Source organism: Sphaerulina musiva, assembly GCF_000320565.1.
Source record: "Sphaerulina musiva SO2202 unplaced genomic scaffold SEPMUscaffold_1, whole genome shotgun sequence".
Lineage (NCBI taxonomy): Eukaryota > Fungi > Ascomycota > Dothideomycetes > Mycosphaerellales > Mycosphaerellaceae > Sphaerulina > Sphaerulina musiva.
Genome location: NW_016017383.1, coordinates 3564908 through 3584182, shown reverse-complemented (window position 1 = coordinate 3584182; position 19275 = coordinate 3564908). Strand labels below are relative to the sequence as shown.

At 54.3% G+C, this 19275-nt stretch overlaps 5 protein-coding genes across 5 annotated transcripts; all 5 read left to right on the top strand.

The window, feature by feature from the left end:
- The first annotated feature begins 174 nt into the window (after nucleotides 1-174).
- Nucleotides 175-4623, top strand: SEPMUDRAFT_77800 (WD40 repeat-like protein). The gene is made up of 2 exons (XM_016910173.1): nucleotides 175-4137; nucleotides 4193-4623. The coding sequence occupies exons 1-2, from the start codon at nucleotides 331-333 to the stop codon at nucleotides 4244-4246; spliced, it is 3861 nt and encodes a 1286-aa protein (XP_016765604.1). The 5' UTR covers nucleotides 175-330; the 3' UTR covers nucleotides 4247-4623.
- Nucleotides 4624-7550: 2927 nt separating this feature from the next.
- SEPMUDRAFT_146499 (TPR-like protein) lies at nucleotides 7551-13088 on the top strand. Its single transcript, XM_016903692.1, has 12 exons — nucleotides 7551-7827; nucleotides 7897-8577; nucleotides 8630-8722; nucleotides 8780-8936; nucleotides 8991-9235; nucleotides 9292-11286; nucleotides 11348-11539; nucleotides 11694-12038; nucleotides 12110-12231; nucleotides 12301-12442; nucleotides 12537-12639; nucleotides 12693-13088. Exons 2-6 carry the CDS (start codon nucleotides 7918-7920, stop codon nucleotides 10912-10914), a joined length of 2778 nt encoding a protein of 925 aa, XP_016765602.1. The 5' UTR covers nucleotides 7551-7827; nucleotides 7897-7917; the 3' UTR covers nucleotides 10915-11286; nucleotides 11348-11539; nucleotides 11694-12038; nucleotides 12110-12231; nucleotides 12301-12442; nucleotides 12537-12639; nucleotides 12693-13088.
- Nucleotides 11527-12735, top strand: SEPMUDRAFT_138162 (NAD(P)-binding protein; the record flags this gene model as incomplete). Its single annotated transcript, XM_016902866.1, has 6 exons — nucleotides 11527-11539; nucleotides 11694-12038; nucleotides 12110-12231; nucleotides 12301-12442; nucleotides 12537-12639; nucleotides 12693-12735. 6 exons carry the CDS (start codon nucleotides 11527-11529, stop codon nucleotides 12733-12735), a joined length of 768 nt encoding a protein of 255 aa, XP_016765603.1.
- Nucleotides 13089-13589: 501 nt separating the features above from the next.
- SEPMUDRAFT_104728 (uncharacterized protein) lies at nucleotides 13590-15111 on the top strand (the record flags this gene model as incomplete). The annotated part of the gene is made up of 7 exons (XM_016900551.1): nucleotides 13590-13600; nucleotides 13716-13800; nucleotides 13991-14132; nucleotides 14210-14301; nucleotides 14471-14595; nucleotides 14712-14924; nucleotides 15099-15111. 7 exons carry the CDS (start codon nucleotides 13590-13592, stop codon nucleotides 15109-15111), a joined length of 681 nt encoding a protein of 226 aa, XP_016765601.1.
- Nucleotides 15112-16527: 1416 nt separating this feature from the next.
- On the top strand, nucleotides 16528-19125 carry SEPMUDRAFT_17793 (uncharacterized protein; the record flags this gene model as incomplete). Its single annotated transcript, XM_016908297.2, has 2 exons — nucleotides 16528-16878; nucleotides 17047-19125. Coding segments are annotated over 2 exons (2430 nt in total), but the record flags the coding sequence as incomplete, so codon positions are not given.
- Nucleotides 19126-19275: the final 150 nt, after the last annotated feature.

Genomic DNA, 19275 nt, shown 5'->3' with positions numbered 1-19275 from the left:
CTAGCATAACTTCATGTACCTGTAAGGTATGGATGTATAAGGTAGGTAAGGCACACGTAGGTTGTCTTGTCACTAGTGGGGAGGAAACCGGCGTTCAGGGTCCGGCACAGGATACGTGTAGATGGAAACGTCTCCCACAGCCCAGCAGCTTATATTCACTCACCACTGACCGACCTTGCCTCACGTACCCTTCAGGGGATCTATTTGTCCACAGTCTCTCTCCTTGTCTTGTGCACATGTGCGAACACATCTGATTGCGCGACGACTGTTCCCTCGACCTTCTCCACCTCCACCTCTACCTCTACCTCTACCTCCACCGCCCCTCTCACCATGGTTCGACTGCGTGAGATTCCACGCACCGCCGTCTTCGCCTGGTTGCCCGGCAGCGGAGCCCCGCTCGTGGTCACGGGAACGAGGGCGGGCGCTGTCGGCGATGACTTCTCCAGCGAAATCAAGCTGGAACTGTGGGATCTGCGTCTCAATGAGCTGCACGCCGACGGCGAATTGACGCCAGCTGGCAGCATCACCACGGACTCGGGCTTTAACGATATCGCCTGGAGCGCTCCGGACGACAACCATCCATTGGGTGTGATTGCCGGTGCCCTCGAGAATGGCAGCGTGGATCTGTGGGATGCCCAGAAGCTCCGCAATGGCTCTGCGGATGCCTTCATCTCGCGAACGACGAAGCACAGCGGAAGCGCTCGAGCTCTCCAGTGGAACCCCTACAGACACAACATGCTGGCCTCTGTTGGCGCAAAGGGCGAGATCTACATTTATGATCTGAACAACATGGCCAACGCTTCTCGATTGGGAGCGAGTGTGGCACGAGCCGACGACATTGAGTGTCTTGACTGGAATAAGCAAGAGAAGACGGCACACATCCTCGCTACTGGTAGCAGCGGTGGCTTCGTCACGGTCTGGGATGTTAAGCAAAAGCGGGACATTCTGACCCTGAATAATCAAGGTCGCAAGGCTGTAAGCGCAGTAGCCTGGGACCCGCAAGAGAGCACAAAGCTGGCAACAGCCACGTCCAATGACCAGGAGCCGCTGATATTCTTGTGGAGTCTGCGGAACAGCAGCGCGCCCGAACGAACGTTGAAGGGTCATGAGCTGGGTGTCTTGGGCCTCTCGTGGTGTGTGCAGGACCCAGAACTGCTCCTCTCGTGCGGCAAGGATAACCGGACCATTTGTTGGAATCCCAAGACGGGCGAGCGATATGGTGACTTCGCGGCTGGGTCCAATTGGGCGTTTCAATCTACGTGGAATCCGCATAATCCGAGCTTGATCGCTAGCGCCTCATTTGATGGCAAGATTCTGATCACTTCCACACAGAGCACCAACTCCAAGTCAGAAGACCAAGGATCAACCAACCAAGTCCTTGATGGCGAGGACTTCTTCGCCAAGGCACAATCACAGCCACAGGGGATTTCCTTCAATCTGCCAAAAGCGCCCAAGTGGGCCGAGAGACCTGCTGCTGTCTCCTTTGGTTTTGGCGGCAAGCTCATACGCGTTGGCGCAGATGCATCGCGGAAAAGCAAGGTTTCAATTGACACATACGAAGTCGACAGCACCATCGGAGAAGCTACAGTCAAGTTTGAGGAGAAGCTCGGCTCGAGCGATCTCAAGGATATTCTCGCTACTAAGATCGCGGACGCAAAAACTGACGAAGAAAAGTCTGATTGGCAGGTGATTGACACACTCAACGCAGGGAGCTCGAGAAAACAGCTCAGGCAGTACCTTGGCTTCGAGGACAGCTCCTCCAACGACCTGTCCGAGGCCACAGAGAAGCTTGCAGTCAACGGAGACAATCAAACGAATGGCACTGCGGACGACGATTTCTTTGGCGGTGGGGCTGGCGAGGACAATTTCCTTGCTAATCTAGCAGGTTCGAAGGGCGCCAAGGTCAACAACCCGTTCAAGATATACACCGGATCAGAGTCTGATGCAGACAAGAGCATTACACAAGCATTAATGCTGGGCGAGTTTGAAAAGGCATTGGACGTCTGCCTGAAGGAAGATCGCATGTCGGACGCATTTATGATTGCGGTGTGTGGTGGTCAACAATGCATTGATAAAGCACAGACCGCGTACCTAAAGAAGAAGACGGATGGGCCGAACTACTTGCGGCTGCTTGCGAGCATTGTCGGCAAGAACTTGTGGGATGTCGTACACAATGCTGAGCTAAACGATTGGAAGGAAGTGATGGCCACACTGTGCACCTATGCAGACGAGAAAGAGTTCCCGGACCTTTGTGAAACTTTAGGTGATCGTTTGGAGGAAGCCTTTCAGAGCGGCGATGGCCCAAAGACGCTACGACGCGACGCCTCGTTCTGCTATCTTGCCGGTGCTAAACTTGAGAAGGTCGTTATCAACTGGGTCGCCGAGTTTGAGGAACAAGAGAAGGATGCGCAGGAGAAGTCCGAGTCTGACAGCAGCTTTTCGGTGCACGCCAAATGTTTGCAAGAGTTCATTGAAAAGGTCTCGGTCTTCCGCAAGGTTACCAAATTTAGTGATACCGAGTTGCAAGCCTCGGCGGATTGGAAACTGGCACCACTCTATAGTCTCTATGCGGAGTACGCCGACATACTCGCATCTCACGGCCAACTCGCTGCTGCAGAGCGGTATCTTGACTTGCTGCCCTCCAAATTTGCAGGTGCGGAAACTTCTCAGCAACGTATCAAGCAAGCGACGAAAAAGGCCACTGCTGCAGCACGACAGCCTGCCGCAGCGCAGCGTGGTGGCCGTATGCAGCCAGCAGTGGGCACATTCCAGCCAATACCAACTGTACAGCCGGCCCAAGCACAGCCTGCACCTCTCATCAACCAGGCTCGCAACCCAACAGCGTCGCCATATGCTCCCGTTGGCATGAATGCAACTGCCCAACAGTCAACGAACCCGTATGCTCCTTCCAGCAATGCGTACGCTCCGTCTGGCTACACGCCCGCGCAGACACCCCTCTCGTATGGCCAACCAGCGTATGGGGGATACCAGGCACCTCAGCAACAGGCTGCTCTACCACCACCGCCTCGAGGCTCCACTGCTTCTCCCGCAGTCCTTCCCGCAGCTCTGTCGAAGAAGACGGGAGACTGGAACGATATGCCAGAAGGCTTCCTTGACAAGCGCCAGCCAACACCTCGACGAAATACGCCTGGTCCGCAACCAGTGGCTGCTCCTTTCCCCGGCGCTCAGAACGTGATGTCGCCCCCACCAGGCCCTCCAACTGCCTACGGCTATCAAAAACCGACGCCGCCATTACCGCCGCCACCAAAAGCTGGTGAGGGGCCGCCACGTGTGACCTCCCCACTTGCTGCGCCTATGCCACCCCCAATCCAGCGCCCGTCTTCTGCCGCCAACGCCTACTCGCCGCAAATGCCGTCACAGAGTCAAGGTTCTACTCTACCCATGCCAGCTGCTCCTCCTGTCCAACGAGGTGCTTCACCCTACCAGCCACCACCTTCAATATCGAGTGCGACTCCCTCGAACAGGTATGCACCCGCCCCCGGAGCGCAGCCATCTGCTTTACCCGGCCAAGCGCCACAGCATCGTAATGTTGCGCCCAATCCATATCAAGCCCAGGGTCAGCCTCAAGGGCCGTACGCGCCACAGCCGCCTCCACAACAGGCACCATATGGCCAACCTCCACAGGCAGCAGCAGCACCTCGAGCGCCCGTCGGCCCGCCACCAAGTGGCCCTCCGCGTGGTATGCCCAAAATGTCAAGTGGACCACCTCCGGCTCGTCCTGCTGCGCAACAGCTCCCCACTCCGCAGCAAGAGGAACCGCCAGCTGTGACTCCTCAACCACAAGTACCATCGACGCCAGCACAGCCAAAATATCCTCGTGGCGACCGATCGCATATACCAGCGAGCGCACAGCCCATCGTGGACTTGCTCACGCCGGAAGTGAGCCGCATCAAGGCGGTTGCGCCGCAGACGTTCAAGCCTCAAGTTGACGACATGGAAAAGCGAATCAACATCCTGTTTGATCACTTGAACAATGAAGATCTGCTTCAGCCCGATACTGTGCAACAGATGGTACAAATCGCACAGCTTGTTCAGCAGAAAGACTTTGATCAGGCGCAAGCACGCTTCAACGAGATGCAGCAGACCAAGCTGGAGACCGAGGGAACACACTGGATGGTGAGTTGCATGCTTATTCGCTCTACGGTACAGTCGCTAATTGTGTGTGATGTAGGTTGGTGTCAAGCGTCTGATCGCGATTGGCAAGGCCACAACGAAAGCCTCTTGATCCTGTAGCACGAGGGGAGGGGAACCACAATAACAACAACAATAACAACAAATGAACGGGAGCGAGTGCAGAACACTAGTACTAGCTTCACACACAGCGGACAAATTAGAGCGTTGTATAAGCTACCAGGTAGTCTCCGTGATGTTGCGTGCGCGTGGAAGCTTTTTCATCGAAATGCGATGCCCGTAAGCCCCTCCCGCAGGAAAGTCTAGGCAAGATGAAACAGTGGCTTAAAATTCCCACGTGTCTGGCAGCTGCACAGTGTCCAAAAGTGTTCGGCCGAGGGCTGTGAGACAACAGATGAATTACCTTCGAACAGGTAGTAGGTACAGAGCATGAGAATACGAACGAACCGTGCCGTGCTTGGACCTTTGCGGGCATTTTAATCAATCGGTGTATAGAAAATGGAAATCCGTCGCAATAAAAGATGAGGCTGTCCAAGGACCAAAGCGCCAAAAATACCTCCCACAAACATCCCCGATCCAGCAGCTGCATGTCCGACGGGGATGTTAAACAGATGGACAGACTACAGTAGGTTTTTCATTTGCCGACGTCGATAGTGTTTTTGGCCTTGAACTTCCACGTTGGCATTGGAACTTCCATGTTGGAAGGACGGGACGGGAGTGCATGGTGTGTGGCTGGGCTCAGTGGGTTGGGCCGGGGGCTGGAAGGGGGGGGGGGGTTGTAGACGTAATCAAATACAGAGTTTGGGAAAGAAAGCCAACCTCTTGATCACATTGGAATCATCATTCTACCCGGAAAATCGGCATCAACCTTAAAAATCATGTATGTACTGTACCGATGTATGTATGTATGTATTGCTGACATGCATTTGCCTGGCCTGCCCTGTTGCTGCTCTGTCCCTGTCCTACTCTTGCCCTGCCTTCTGGGGATATGCTAAATACCTCGGATACATGTAATCATAGGTATGGAAGACGGGCATGACCATGGACGTACGGGTATTCGAGAATAATAAAGCGATGGAGTTAGGAGGTAAGGTCAGTACCTAGGTAGGTAGGTAAGGTAGGTAGGTAGGTAGCCGCTGAGGATCATGTGATAAGTACAGGCCGTCGCTACAAGATCTTCGAGTACCTGCCGCAGCGGGCTTGCGGGGAACACGTCACGTCAGGCCGGTGCGGTACATAAAAGGTACTGTACATATACATGTACCTTGTGCTGTCATGTACCTCCGTAGCAAAAAGGTACATATAGGAGAGTATAGACTGTATACCTGGTAGGTAGGTAGGTCATGATCGACCCATCCAGCCAGTACCACAGTACAAAGGGGAAGGACAGTACTAGGTAGGTAGTAGGAGGTAGGTACATGTAGTAGAGTAAGGTAGGAGGTAGAGGTACGGAGGTAGATTTCTCACGAGACTCACGCGATCGTGCAAGCCCAGTCATGTATGTACCCGCCCGTGGTGTCGCGGCAAATAATGGACCCGCAACCGCAACCGCAACCGTAACCGTAACCGTAATCGTCCTCTCTCCACACACAGGCTAAGGCCGGAGCGCAATCTTTTTCGGCTAACGAAAGTCTTAGCGCGCGCGCCCTCTCTCTCTCTCGCTCTGGGAGCTACATACTCTCTCCAGTCGGAGTCTCCACTACCTACTTTCTCTAGAGTCTACTAGTCTACCTAGGTATACAGTGCGGGTCCAGGCGTAGATCTGCATCCGACGGGATGCAGAATGGATGGATCCATCCGTCTACCTTCTTTCTGTCTCTCTCTCTCCCTCACTACCTCCAATCGACTGCCTCTGATGACTCTCCCTCTCGCGCGCGCGTGGCTCTGATGAGAATCCCGCGGGCGCACTGCTTTTTCTTTTCTTTTTTGTGTTGCAGCGACGGTCCGGCCGAAGGTTCAACCATCCCTCAGGTAGCGCGCGCACGCACGCCCACACGCACGCCCGCTAGCCCGCACGATGCGATGATGGATGCACAACCTGTCAGGGGATTGTTGACGTTGGACGCGTTCTGAGACAGTTGCACAGCCGTCACGTACGTCGCCATGCTCGGCGCTTGTGGCTGTCATCTGCTCGTTTTTCTTGGAAGCCTAGGTGCACATCCTCGTCTGGGGCAGGGCAGCACAGGTACAGTACATGTACCTGAAGGCTGAACCCGACTACCTTGACCAACAACAAATATCAGAGGTACCGTATCTCATCATTCCCGCCGCTCCTGTCAATCAGTTTGGGACCCCGGCCAGACAGATCGTGGGCCAGCGCCCAGCGGCGACCCCGTCGGCGACGGCGACGGGACGAGACACCTGCAGGGAGGGCTAGGTAGGTCAGGTACGTTCGCAGGACACTCCGCGTGCTGTATATAATCACACATGAACGACGTCTTGTCTCTCCTCTCGCAGTCTCACACTGCCACCGCACGATACATGTATCTGCCTACCTATATAACAAGGTACATACGCTGTCATCAGAGCAAGAAACAATGGTGGTGCAGACACACACACACACACACACAGACACACACTCCTGCAGTCACCCAGCTCGTGGAACCACGTCTGGCTTTTTTCGGTGTCGGTCTCACGGCATTAGCGTGGTTCCGACATGCAGACTGGCAGTCTGCGGAGTGCCATGACCATGCCCGACCTCTCTCCCTCTCCCCTTCTCGCTCCCCTTCTCTCTCTCTCCCTCTCATCTCATACAGTATCTAGAGCCGGGATCATGGACAAAGTCTGGTTCGGTAAAACGCTCCTGTGCCAGCACACCGTGAGTAGTGTCTGTGCCCCCTTGGGTCTCTTTCAGTTGTATCAGTACTTTATTCCGAATAGGAACAAGACATCACAAATGATCATCATCATCATCATTATCATAAGGTACCTGTAGTAAGAAGAAGAATAATACCTAATATTATGTACTCCTACGAAAGACAGTGCTGGCGATGCGCGAGGACAGGCACACACGGCACATGATTCTTCTGCCTGTGGCCAGCGTCTCTGCCCCAGCCCTCGGTCTCAGCCCTCTATCTTAGGTATCGAGCACATCGCAGTGGAGCGACATGGGTGGGCCCGATCCCGCCATGCACGCGCTGCATTAGCGCCCAGCGCCACAGGCGACCCGCATCTCTGAGTGTCTCCTCCCTTGTCTGTTCTCTGTAAACCAACCCTTACCCACGGGCAGAGCACACGTCGCATCGGCATCCGCCTCGCCTCTTCGCTGTCGCGATTCCTCTTCGCTGTCGCTTCCTCGCTCGTTCTCTCTCTCCTGCTGCCTTTCCCTCCGCCTCTCTCCTCTCACTCTCTCTCTCTCCCCATCTCTCCCTCTCACCCTCTCTCTCTCTCCTCTCACCACCCACCCCTCCCCTCCCCTCCCCTCCGCTCCGCTCCGCTCTCCTCCACTGAAGCGCCCTCCGCAGCTCACGCTCGGTCTATCGGTGGTAGTCCTCTACGCGCTGCGTCGGGCCCGTGGCTCTCACCGCCGTGCACATAAGCATTTCCACTTCGATCGTGCATGCACCACCGTCGTTGCGGGACAGCGCTCCTACTCTCCTCATAACCATTCGTCCGTCCACAGCCGACGGACTGCGCGACTGCGCGACTGCCCGTTCGCGGAGCTGAACGTCACATGTTCGTAGAACCGCTCTGTTTCTCCGCACCGCTCCCATTTACCCGCTGACCTTGCTCCTGTTCTCTCAGCTCCCTCCTCCGCCTGCCACGATGGCTGCTCAACAATCCCCGACGGGCCCATTGCCGCATCAACAACATCACTATGGAGGCGGTGGCCCTGCGCGAGCTCCGCCTCCTCCGCCTGCTCCCCCTTCTGGGCCCATCGTCCAGCAGCAGATCCCGCCGGGCAAGACGGCTGCCGAATACCTGCGGTTAACCAACGAGTCGGTATGGTTGCAACTGGGCAACCTGTCGGAGGTCATGGGTGAGCTCGACGGTGCGACACAGGCGTATGAGCGTGCCATGAACTTCAACCAATGGTCTGTGCCGGCCATGTTGGCCATCTCATGCATCCTGCGCTCAAAGGATCAGTTCACCGCTGCCGTCGAGTATCTTAGAACGATCCTCAAGGTAGAGCCCACTAATGGTGAGGTCTGGTCCAGTCTGGGTCATTGCTATCTTATGATGGACGACCTCCAGCAGGCATATTCTGCATATCAGCAAGCGTTGTATCATTTGCCAGATCCCAAGGAACCCAAATTGTGGTATGGCATAGGAATCCTCTATGATCGATACGGTAGCTTGGAGCACGCAGAGGAGGCTTTCTCCCAGGTCATGCGAATGGAGCCGGGGTTCGAAAAAGCAAATGAGATCTATTTCAGACTGGGAATTATATACAAGCAGCAGCAGAAGTTCTCCCAGAGCTTGGAGGTAAGCGTGAAACGCTGCATGCTTCTGTTTCTCATGCTGACTAGCCCCCAAGTGCTTCCGGTACATTGTCGACGATCCTCCTCGTCCTTTGAGTGAGGAAGACATCTGGTTCCAGATTGGTCATGTCCACGAACAACAGAAAGATGTAAGTGGGGCTTCGCGATGATCGTGTATATCTGTTTGCTGATACATACAAACACAGTACGACTCGGCCAAAGCTGCTTATACTCGAGTGCTCGAGCGTGACCCCAACCATGCCAAGGTTTTGCAACAACTAGGTTGGCTGCATCATCAACAGAGCAGCAGCTTCACCAGCCAAGAGCAGGCTATAGAGTATCTCGAAAAATCAGTCGCATCTGGTAAGTGGTAACATTCGCTTGTGCCTGTCGCATTACACGGCTGACACGATGCAGACCAAACCGATGCACAAAGCTGGTACTTGTTGGGCAGATGTTACATGTCGCAGCAGAAATACCCCAAGGCCTACGAAGCTTATCAACAAGCTGTCTATCGTGATGGTCGCAACCCAACCTTCTGGTGCTCGATTGGTGTTCTCTACTATCAGATCAACCAATACCGAGATGCCCTTGATGCGTACTCTCGGGCTATCAGACTGAATCCGAACATCTCCGAAGTCTGGTACGATCTCGGAACTTTGGTAAGCCTGCGCGTGTCGTGCTGTTCTGGCGATATATGAAGCTGACGCCTTGCTAGTATGAGTCTTGCAACAACCAAACAAGCGATGCTCTAGACGCGTACACCCGAGCAGCCGATCTTGATCCAACCAACGTGCATATCAAAGCTCGACTTGCTCTCCTCAAGGGCCAGCCAACCAACGGCCTACCTAACCAGGGAGGTGCGCCCCTGCCCCAAGACGTCCACCCACAAGCCTATCAGCCTGGCGCCCTAGGAGGTGGGCCCCCTGGTCCCCAATGGGGTGCACACTCGCAGAACCCTCCGCCTCCCGGTCCTGCACCGCCTCCTCTCGCCGCAGGGAACAATTGGGGAGGCAATCGCTTGGCAGATTTGCAAAATCCTCAGATGCAGCCTCAGCCATTGAATCCATATGAACAGCGGGACCGCCTCCCACCACAGCAGCCACAGCAGCAAGGCTCACAACAAGGTCCTATGCAGGGCCCTCCTCCACAGGGTCTTCCGCAAGGCCTTCCGAATGGTCCACAGCAGCAACAGCAGCAGCAACCTCAGCCCCTCCGGCAGCAAAGCCCGCCTCCTTCCAGGCAGTATCAAGACCAGCAGCCTCAGCTGCAGCCGCAGCGGCCACCACCACCTGCACACCGAGGCTTGTCGCCATCACCGAAGGTCCAGCACCCCACTCCAGCACCATTTCAGCCAGGCCTCTCGCACCAGGCCCAGCAGCAGCAACAGCAGCAGCAGCAACAACAGCAGCAGCAGCAGCAGCAACAACAACAACAACAACATCAGCAGCAGCAGCAGCAGCAGCAGCATGGTCCTTCTGCACATCATGGGCCACTCTCGCAGCCACAGGAACCTCAGCGACCACCATTCATGTCCCATCCATCGAATGGCCCACTGCCGCCACACTCTAACGGTATGCCACCTACGTCTACGCTTCACAATTTGCCACCATACGCTCGCCAGCAAGAAGTGCAACCAGAGATTAGGCCTCTCATCAACAATCCTGCGCCATCGCCCAGCGCCAGTCACTTTGGTCCACCAAGGACGCCATTCGAGCACAATCCGAGTGCTGCGACCCCTAGCATCGCTAATGGCGCGCCCCCACCATCATCAGCGCAGACCGCTGCTGACGCTGCCGCGCGTGAACGCGAAGATAGACCGGGAAGCACGGCCCCGAAACGACTCCGAGAGTGGGAGGATGACCCGAACCCTGGCGCGGCTAAGAAGCCCATGGCAGAAGACAGTAGGTCACGGCTGGATGAGATCAAGATGCATCGGCCTTCGCCACCTGCCAAAATGGCCACTCCGCCACATCGAAGTCCTTCTGAGCTGCGCCGCATTGATGAGCCGCGGCCCATGTCTGCATACAATCCATCAGAAGCCGCGCACCATCCTCCCTCTTTGCCTCCAATGCAATCGATCACCCAAAGATCGCCACGCACTTCTGCGCCCCCTCAAGAAGAGCATCGGGCCCCTCCTCCACCTCCGCCACCACCTGTGTCTGCGCCTGCCCAGCCTCTGGAGCCTGCGGCACGAAAGATGGATGTGGACGAGAACTACGATGATAGCGGCGACGAAGAGAAGCGATCGGTCACGAAACAGGAGAGCCGAAGAAACAGTCCGAAGCCTCCCAATGGCATCTCCGCGCCTGCAGTCACGAATGGTGAGCAAAAAGCTTAGGACGGTAACGCCACGGAAGCAAGGGAATTCCAAGCGAAACACCAACGCAAGAGTTGACGAAATCACGAATATGGTACAAAAGGAGTAAGATCGCTCAGGTCCCACGCAATAGAGATGACGCTGTGGGAAGCATCTCTCAGTCCGTACCTATGTACACAGATCCTATACTAAATATTCCATGCCTCTGAGCACATCATTTGCACACACACACATTTCCTGTTTCATCAACGTACACGCTTCCTGAAGGCGAGGAGCTCCTTGGCTTCTCGCGGATATTTTCTATGTGGTCTTTGTGGGCAAGGATATGGGACTGTAGGAGGTAGAGCAAGCAGGAATAAGCCGAGTGCTGCCCGCTCGACTTGGAGCCGCATGGTATGCTGCTATGGCGTATGTTTCTGCCTCCTACCTCCTACCTCTGCTGATCATATGGCAGTGATGTCAAGCCGTTTAAACGAAAAACGCGACCGCTACAGATCTGACGTCAACTACATGTACCTAGGAGGTACATTACCTACCTAGGAGGCACAGTGGAGGTAGGAGATGAGTACATGAACTCTTTTCTACCACGCACGACCTTTCTAGCATTCACTTCCCAACATCACATCAATCATCATGGCACCCAAAGGTATGAATCTCACTCGACCGACATGTTCTGCAAGAAGATCACTGTATCGAGAGATCCTCTCTCCTCTCGATGAGAATAAAAAAACATTAAAATAAAGTAAAAACAACAAAGCTAATCAATTCTCTCTCTCTCTCGCTCTTCCGGAAATTCACAGGCCTCGCCATCATCCTCGGAGCCGGACCGACCACAGGCGCAGGCATCGCCCGCGTCCTCTCCTCTCGCAGCCAGGGCAACATGGCCGTGGCCCTCCTCGCTCGCCGCCCAGAGCCCTTGACGGAGCTGGCCACTTCTCTGCGATCGTCGAACCCGGGAGCCGTGTTGGAGACTTTTCCCACGGATACTTCTCCTGAGCAGCTTCGAAAGACGTTTGGGGAGATTCGAAATCACAAGTCTTTTCAAGGGTTGAAGTTGGATTTGGCGGTGTTTTCGATTAAGAATAGTGCCAAGAAGCCGTTTATGGAGGAGACGGTGGAGGGGTTTATGGAGACTTTGGAGGATTGTAAGTTTGTGACTTGCGTGACTTTCATGGTGGGTGTGATGTATGAGTCGCTAACAAAAAATGTTCGACAGATGTTGGAGGTGCTGTGGTGTTTTCCCAAGAAGCCCTCAAGCTCATGTTTGAACACCATGGGGAAAAGACGTTGGCGGAAGGAGGCGAGAAGAAGGGAACGTTGATCTTTACTGGAACGCTCGTAAGTCCACTTCCAGATGATGATGATCATCTTGAGCGAATTACCAAGTAATGACTGGGGTGTCCAAAGGGTGCTCTACGATGCAACGCCGAATATGGCAGCTATGGCGCATCTCGTGGTAGTGTGAGACAACTCGCCCAAGCTCTCGCACGAGAGATGAGCGCTCGAGGCGTGCACGTCGTTCATACGATAGCCAATGGCCGTATTGCAGGTATGTCTGTCTGCTACTCTTACACTCATCACTCATCACTCATCACTCATACCACATACTCATGTGATGTGTTCGCTTACGCAAATCTGTCTAGACGCTTCTGCCGATACTCCCGAGGTTCAGAGTGGGAAACATATTGCTGCTGAGGCGGTGGGAGAGACTTATCTGTATCTTCATAATCAACATCCGACGTTGTGGTAAGTTCTTTCTTTCTCTCTCGTGCTTTCCTTGCACTAACACCCTGGCTTAGGACTCACGAGCTTGACATGCGACCAGCACAGGAGAAGTTCTAGATGTGGAAAACAAATTGCCACATTTTCTACATGTAGCTACCGGACTGATTGATTTTTATTGTTATTGGACCCCTGCAGAAGAAGACAATACCTACCTAGGTATCGTGTATGTTTTTCTCCTTTTCCCTTTTGTTCTCCAAATCATAGTGACTCAGGTACCTATTACCCAGTAGGTACCTCCCTCCCTTGCTCAATTCTTTCCTTGAGGTGCCGGAGGAATTTTCCTTGGTCTTCCGCAGACGGCGTTTCTCATTTTTCCAGTTCCTTTTTTTCCCATGTCCATTTCCCAAATGTGTAAGTGTGACAGTGAGAGCAAAAACTTCGGAATCCTTTTCGGCCGGATTAATTCGCCACTTTTTCTTTTTCTTTTTCTTTTTGTTTTTGATTTTCTTTTTGTCTTTTGTTGAGGTCTTTTTTTTTGAGAGGGGGGTTTCTTTTTCTTCTTTTTTCTCCTTTTCGGTTAGAGTATTTTCGTTCTAGTCATTGCCCGCGGGAAAGGCTCCGGAGGACTACTAGCCGGGGGGGCTTGGTCGGTCGGTCGGTCGGACGGACGGACAGACGGACATTCAATGCCTGTAGGGGGGAAATATAGAGGGAGAGAGGGAGATGTACAGGTTGGTTAGTTGGTAGGTTAGTTGGTAGGTTAGTTGGTAGGTTGGTTGTTAGGTTCGTAGGTACACGGTACATACCTTGGAGGTAAAGAAGACAAAAGGCCGAGTTGATGATTGATCTACGTACATACCTGAGCTTACTATCCAGATTGAGCCATTGCTCAGCATTCGGCAACCTGGGACTATAAATAGGGTGGGTGCGTGGGTACTCTTTTCTCTTTTGTGCAGTGGGTCGGTGAAGTAATGTTACTAATGTAAGTAGATAGCAGTTGGCAGGAACAACAGACAACAGCAGGACACTTACCGCTCTTGATAGCTAGAAGAACAGTTGCGTAATTTCGATGTCATTAATGCTATCTGACTGCCCAGTGAGTTCCAGACTGCCAGTTGGAAGTTCACCTGGAATACCTACACCCGGCAGTACCCTACCTACCTGACCTCTAGGTACCTACAGGTAGGTAGAAGGTAGAATTTAGGCATAAGATGTATCTTGGCAATGTGGATTGTCGACTTTGTGCTGCTGCTACTACTGCTGTACCTCCTGGGATATACACGCATCCATCTCCCACTACTACATGTATACTACCCTCACTGTGCCTTCCATTTTCTTCTAGAAGACATCTGTGATAGATTTCCGCCTGCAGGACGCGGCACTTGATTTCTTCTCCGATAACGAACTCCCGAGCTGTATGTACAATGTAGATGGTACCTCTTTGCTGTACATTGTATCTCTCGCTACCTACCTACATACCACACCGCTTTATTCACCTCCCTTGCACATCTTGGGTAGGTATTTATTGTGTGCAGGAATTAAAGAGACCTGTGCAATACCTGGAGTCCTGGACTTCGCCTATCACTTTCAGCTAGAGGTGCAGTGTTCCAGCTTTGCGTCTCTAGCAGGTGGGATGATCGTCACCATGTCTTGCGTCGAGCGCAATGTTATCAGCAGCTTCAGGTGTGATTTGTGGAGGAATTGTCAGTCGTCACTCCTGGCCAGTACATGGTAGTGGTTGCCAGCAGTTCACGAGCGGGACTTGTCGACCTTAGCTTCGCAAGAAATGGATCTGGATCCGCTCGGCGCATACCGATTGCAATGGGATGGTGTCCATTAGGCATTGTTCTAGCCCCGAGACATTGGACTGAACGTGGAATGGGGTGTTCGTCGCTCGCTCGCTCGCTCGCTCATCACTATGGGGGGTACTTCAAGCGTGGGTCACCCTCTTCGACTACCTCCTACAGGTACAGGTACGTACGTTAGCCTTATCAGTGGCTTATTAAAAGTGTCCGTTGGCAGGTTGGCACCTACCTACCTTCTCGAATTATTTAATATACAGGGGCGTGCACCTCTAGCTCTCGGACTCGAAGCCTTCCCCCTGGACGGAAGAATCTTGGTTCTGCAGCGACTACTGTAAGGCCAACTGCAGGCACGGAGATGTCTCTTGGATGGTCGGCTCACTCGGCACAGGCCATCGCCCTTCGAGCGGTGCTCCGTGGCACCTATGAGCGCTTCGTGGCTGGCGTTGGCGACCAGCCGCGCCAACCTGCATGTGATACAGGAATAGCCTGCGGGTCTGCGGGGTATGTCGACTGTGGTTCTCTTTAGGCTCGACTCGACTTACTGTACACTGTATACAATGTGTACATGACCTTTATTGGGACTAAGGTAATTGTACCCATCATGCGCTCGTCTCGTGACGTGACGTGACGCGGGACGGGAGTTGACCACGAGCATTACCTACTTCAATACTACAGCTATACCTTTTAGTTTGCTGTATAGTAGTACTTCATGTCGGTGGAGGTCGCATCACTGCACTAGTGCCTATCCATGACTACCTCACATGTGCAAAGCGTGGCGGTGCTCGGTGCTCTCTCTCCCTCTCAGGCTCTCACTCCCTCCCTCACTAGCAAAAGGAAGGGGAGTGGTGCGGGCGTGCGGGCGGGAGGGCGGCAGGGCGTGGCTGTTGTGCATCCACCGACGCACAATACACACACACACACACTCTCCCTTCCTACCTCCCTCACTCACACCCTCACTCACTCACACTCACACACACACATACACACACAATACTCAGCCACGATGATTGACACAGCTAGGTCTCAGGCCGGCCGGCTGCGTCTGCATCATCTGTCCTATTGCCCACGTCTGTATATGCGGTATAGTACTGTATACAGTATCAGTAGAAACTATCTACCTTAGCCAGGCGTCACTAGTGCGCGGCTGAGGCTGGGACTACTGGGCGGGTCTCCGAAAGGGCGCTCCTGGAGAGGGACTGCAGAAGCCGCGGCACAGACACACCCACAGCCAGAAAGAGAGGGAGCGGGCGGGAGGGAGATGGAGATGGAGAGAGAGACACAGAGACAGAGATAAGCAACGACGGAAGTGAAGTGATGGCCGTTCGAGCGCGCGCGCCCGCTCGCGCATCTGGTGCATAGCATTATCAATCCATCATTGGCCGGACAGGGGTCGGGATCGCCGTCATGCTGCCCACTCTGCCCACTGTCCACTGCCCACGCCTCCGCTACTCACAAGCCGCAGTCGAGCCAAGAATTGGACACACGGGCAGGCACATGTACCTTACCCCTACTGTATACAGTACCGCCATTCTCGAGAGTCCGGCGCTCAGGTAGCAGCACGCTCAGGAGACATTGCCTGCGAATATGGCGCTGGGCGAGCGGGCGGTGATCGCCTTTCTCATATAGCAGCGCAGCGCAGGGCAGAGTAGCGCGCGGAGGGTACTGTAGGGGTAGCGTAGGGTGGTGGGTGGGTAAAGGTAGCGACCGTAGCGTAGCGAGCGTAGCATACATAGTGTACCTTCGGCAGCAGCAGTATAGCCTTATGTATCGCTACTGAGTTGCTCTTTTGCTTCTTCTGCTGCTATTATTCCGTCCGTCTAAAAGAAACCTGCTGTCCCTCCACCGCACGCCCACTTCCTCTTCCTCTCCCCCCTCCCCATCACTCTCCTGCTTCCGCCTCCACTCGACTCTCCCTCCCTCCCACCTCCCTCCCCATCTCTTTCCCATATCTGAAGACGGTGCGTGGTTGCATACGGGAGAGCGTGTGGTTTACCGAGTGTGTCTCTCCGAAGCCGACGCGTACGACGCGAATCCGTGTGCCACCAAGACAGCAGCGAAGATGACGTCCCCCCATGATCCTGTCCTCAGCGCCACACGATCTCCTCCGCCCCCCAGAAAGAGACGGCGTAGGACGGCGACCAGTGGCGCGACCGATGATTGCTTCACGTGCCGCAAAAGGGCCGTCCCCTGCGATCGCAAGAGACCCTATTGCACCTCTTGTATAGAGATTGGCAAGGAGTGTTCGGGCTATAAAACCACGCTGACATGGGGCGTGGGCGTGGCCAGTCGAGGCAAGCTTCGGGGCCTTTCGTGCCCAGTCACCGGCAGAACTGGGGATCACAGCAATAACAATAACACCAACAACAACAACAACAAATCAACCACGACGACCTCCATCGCCACGACTACTGCTGCTCATCAGCATCACGATGACCTTCTCCTGCGCAAGAGTCCCGTCAGGCAGGCCAAGACTGCTGGCGCTGTGGACATTCCTCGAACCAATACTGGCGCGGGCCAGCACCCGAGTTATCAGCAGTCCACGGTGACTTCGATGCCGCCAGCGACGACGACATCGCTTCCTGCCTTCCAGCCATCGCTGCCCACCATCAACGCCGGACAGCAGGGCTGGCAGTTCAATGACTACGGCAACCACAGACCAACCCCGCTCCGTCAGCACTCTCTTCAGCGCATCCCCACCGCCGGGTTGGGGCCGCAGTACGATGCGCTTGGCACTCCCAACTCTGCCAGTTCCTGCGATTCGTACATGGATCATGGTTTCAATTGGGGCATGGAGTACCCGGTCACCCCGGGATCGATCGCCTACAGCGACTCTTATCCACCAGGGACATCTGCATCCTACACGAGTCAGCCTCTCAGCAGTTCCATTGAGAGTCTGGGCTCGAACTTCAACACTTCGTCTGTGGGATCATATGGAGATTACATGAGTTCTAGCATGGAATCCATACAGAGCACAGACTCTTATGGTCAGATGAATATTACGCCGACGGAGACGCCACAGTACAGCACAAGCCCTGTCTACCAGGATGAGACCCTGTTCAGTCCCATGGCGGATCCTCTATTCACAAAGCACAACCCCTTTGACTCACTCGACTTCAACCTCCATGAAGAAGAGGAAGACACCAACCATACTCAGCTATCCATCTTTGATGCGCGATGGAGCAGCCCCTTCTTCGCCATGAGTCCTCGCATGCAATGCTTGATGGAGTACTATGATCGTCATATCTGTCCCTACTTGATCGCTTTCGATGGACCAGAGAATCCCTATAGGAAGCATATACTACAGCTGGCAGTGCACAATGAGGGACTGCAGAATGCCATTGCTGCCCTCGCCATGAACAACATCAGAATGAGGAAGCAACCTCCTCCAAAGCAAATGGCTTTTTTTGACGAGATCACGGACGCATTCGATGGCAGTGCCAAGCCAAGGGAACAGAATGAAGCCAGTGCAGAAGAGACCTGCTACAAGCAAATGTCCATCGATATGCTCAACATGCAATTGACCGATTCGCGAGCGGCACAGGATGACTCGGTGATTGCGACACTACTCATCCTCTGTCTGTTCCACGTGTGCGATTCCGGCTTCAGCAAGTTCAAAACCCAGCTGGCTGGCGTACAGAAGCTGCTATCATTGCGAAGCCCAAGTGGTCAGTCCGACTTCACCAACTGGGTGGAGATGTTCTTCATTTGGTTCGATGTCATGACTTCGGCCGTGAACGATCGCGAGATGCAGATCACGGGCGAGTCCCTGGACATGCTGGACTTCTCTTCCAACCTGGGAGCGCTCGAGCACTTCTCCGGCTGTGACGGCCGTCTCTTCAAGCTCATTGCCAGGCTGGGCCGGCTCAATCTTCTTTCACAAGGCCGGCCGGTCCGTCCTCAGAGTAACATGCCATGGCCACATACCTCACACAATGCGCGCCATGCGCCACTACGCAGGAGGCACGGAGCCTCCCAGTCCGTTGATATGATCAATTACGACTCTCTCGATGGCAATGGATGGGCGACGCCGACCATGTCGTCTGACGACGAGATGTCTGGATCGCCCGATGAGGGCAATTACCACGGACCGACTGCGCAGCTTGATGGACGCGCCGAGTTCTGGGCCGAATGGAACGACGTTCGCGCTCGTCTCCAAGCGTGGCAAATGGACCCGACGGGTGCTCGGGCCACAGCGCCACCGGACGGCACCAACAGTCGTGAAGTCGAGCTCGGTCAGCGAGACATGCTGCACATCAACGAATCATTCCGCTACTCTGCACTCCTGTACACGGAGCGTCTGGGCTCCCCTCTCCTGCCTTCCTCCCACCCCAACTTTCAAAAGTACGTGTCCAATGCGCTCTTTCACATCACCGCGCTGGAAATCACGTCCTGCGTCAACAAATTCCTGCTGTGGCCCCTGTTCATCGTGGGCACCGAGTGTGTGGATGAGGGCCATCGCAACATCATTCGTGCACGCTGTGTCGAAGTGCAAAAGGAAAGTGGATTCTGGAATAACATCTCGGGCTTGGATGTGCTGGAAAAGGTGTGGAAAGAGGTGGGCAACAACGTGCAAGGCATGGAGGCTGCTGAGATCAAGGCTCGCAGGAGAGATTCTGCAGCAGGACGTACGGGACGTTATGGACAGGCCTTTCGATGGCGCAAGGCCATGGATCGCGTGGATGGAGAGTACATATTGATCTGACCTGATCCACATACACGCAACGGGCAGTGTGGACCCGCACCGGCTGCGGTTGTTTTTCTAATCCTCAACATCGACAGATTTGTATAGATAGCATTGTGAATAAGAGCTCTCACCACAACATGATATCACTGTGAAACGATGGGGACACGA

What these genes read in the sequence shown, in the direction of transcription:
- SEPMUDRAFT_77800 (XM_016910173.1), top strand. Translation starts at nt 331, where the DNA reads ATGGTTCGACTGCGTGAGATTCCACGCACCGCCGTCTTCGCCTGGTTG. An exon ending in CCGAGGGAACACACTGGATG is followed by an intron (nt 4,138 to 4,192) that starts GTGAGTTGCATG and finishes TGTGTGATGTAG; the next exon opens with GTTGGTGTCAAGCGTCTGAT.
- SEPMUDRAFT_146499 (XM_016903692.1), top strand. Translation starts at nt 7,918, where the DNA reads ATGGCTGCTCAACAATCCCCGACGGGCCCATTGCCGCATCAACAACAT. An exon ending in AGTTCTCCCAGAGCTTGGAG is followed by an intron (nt 8,578 to 8,629) that starts GTAAGCGTGAAA and finishes CTAGCCCCCAAG; the next exon opens with TGCTTCCGGTACATTGTCGA. An exon ending in TCCACGAACAACAGAAAGAT is followed by an intron (nt 8,723 to 8,779) that starts GTAAGTGGGGCT and finishes ATACAAACACAG; the next exon opens with TACGACTCGGCCAAAGCTGC.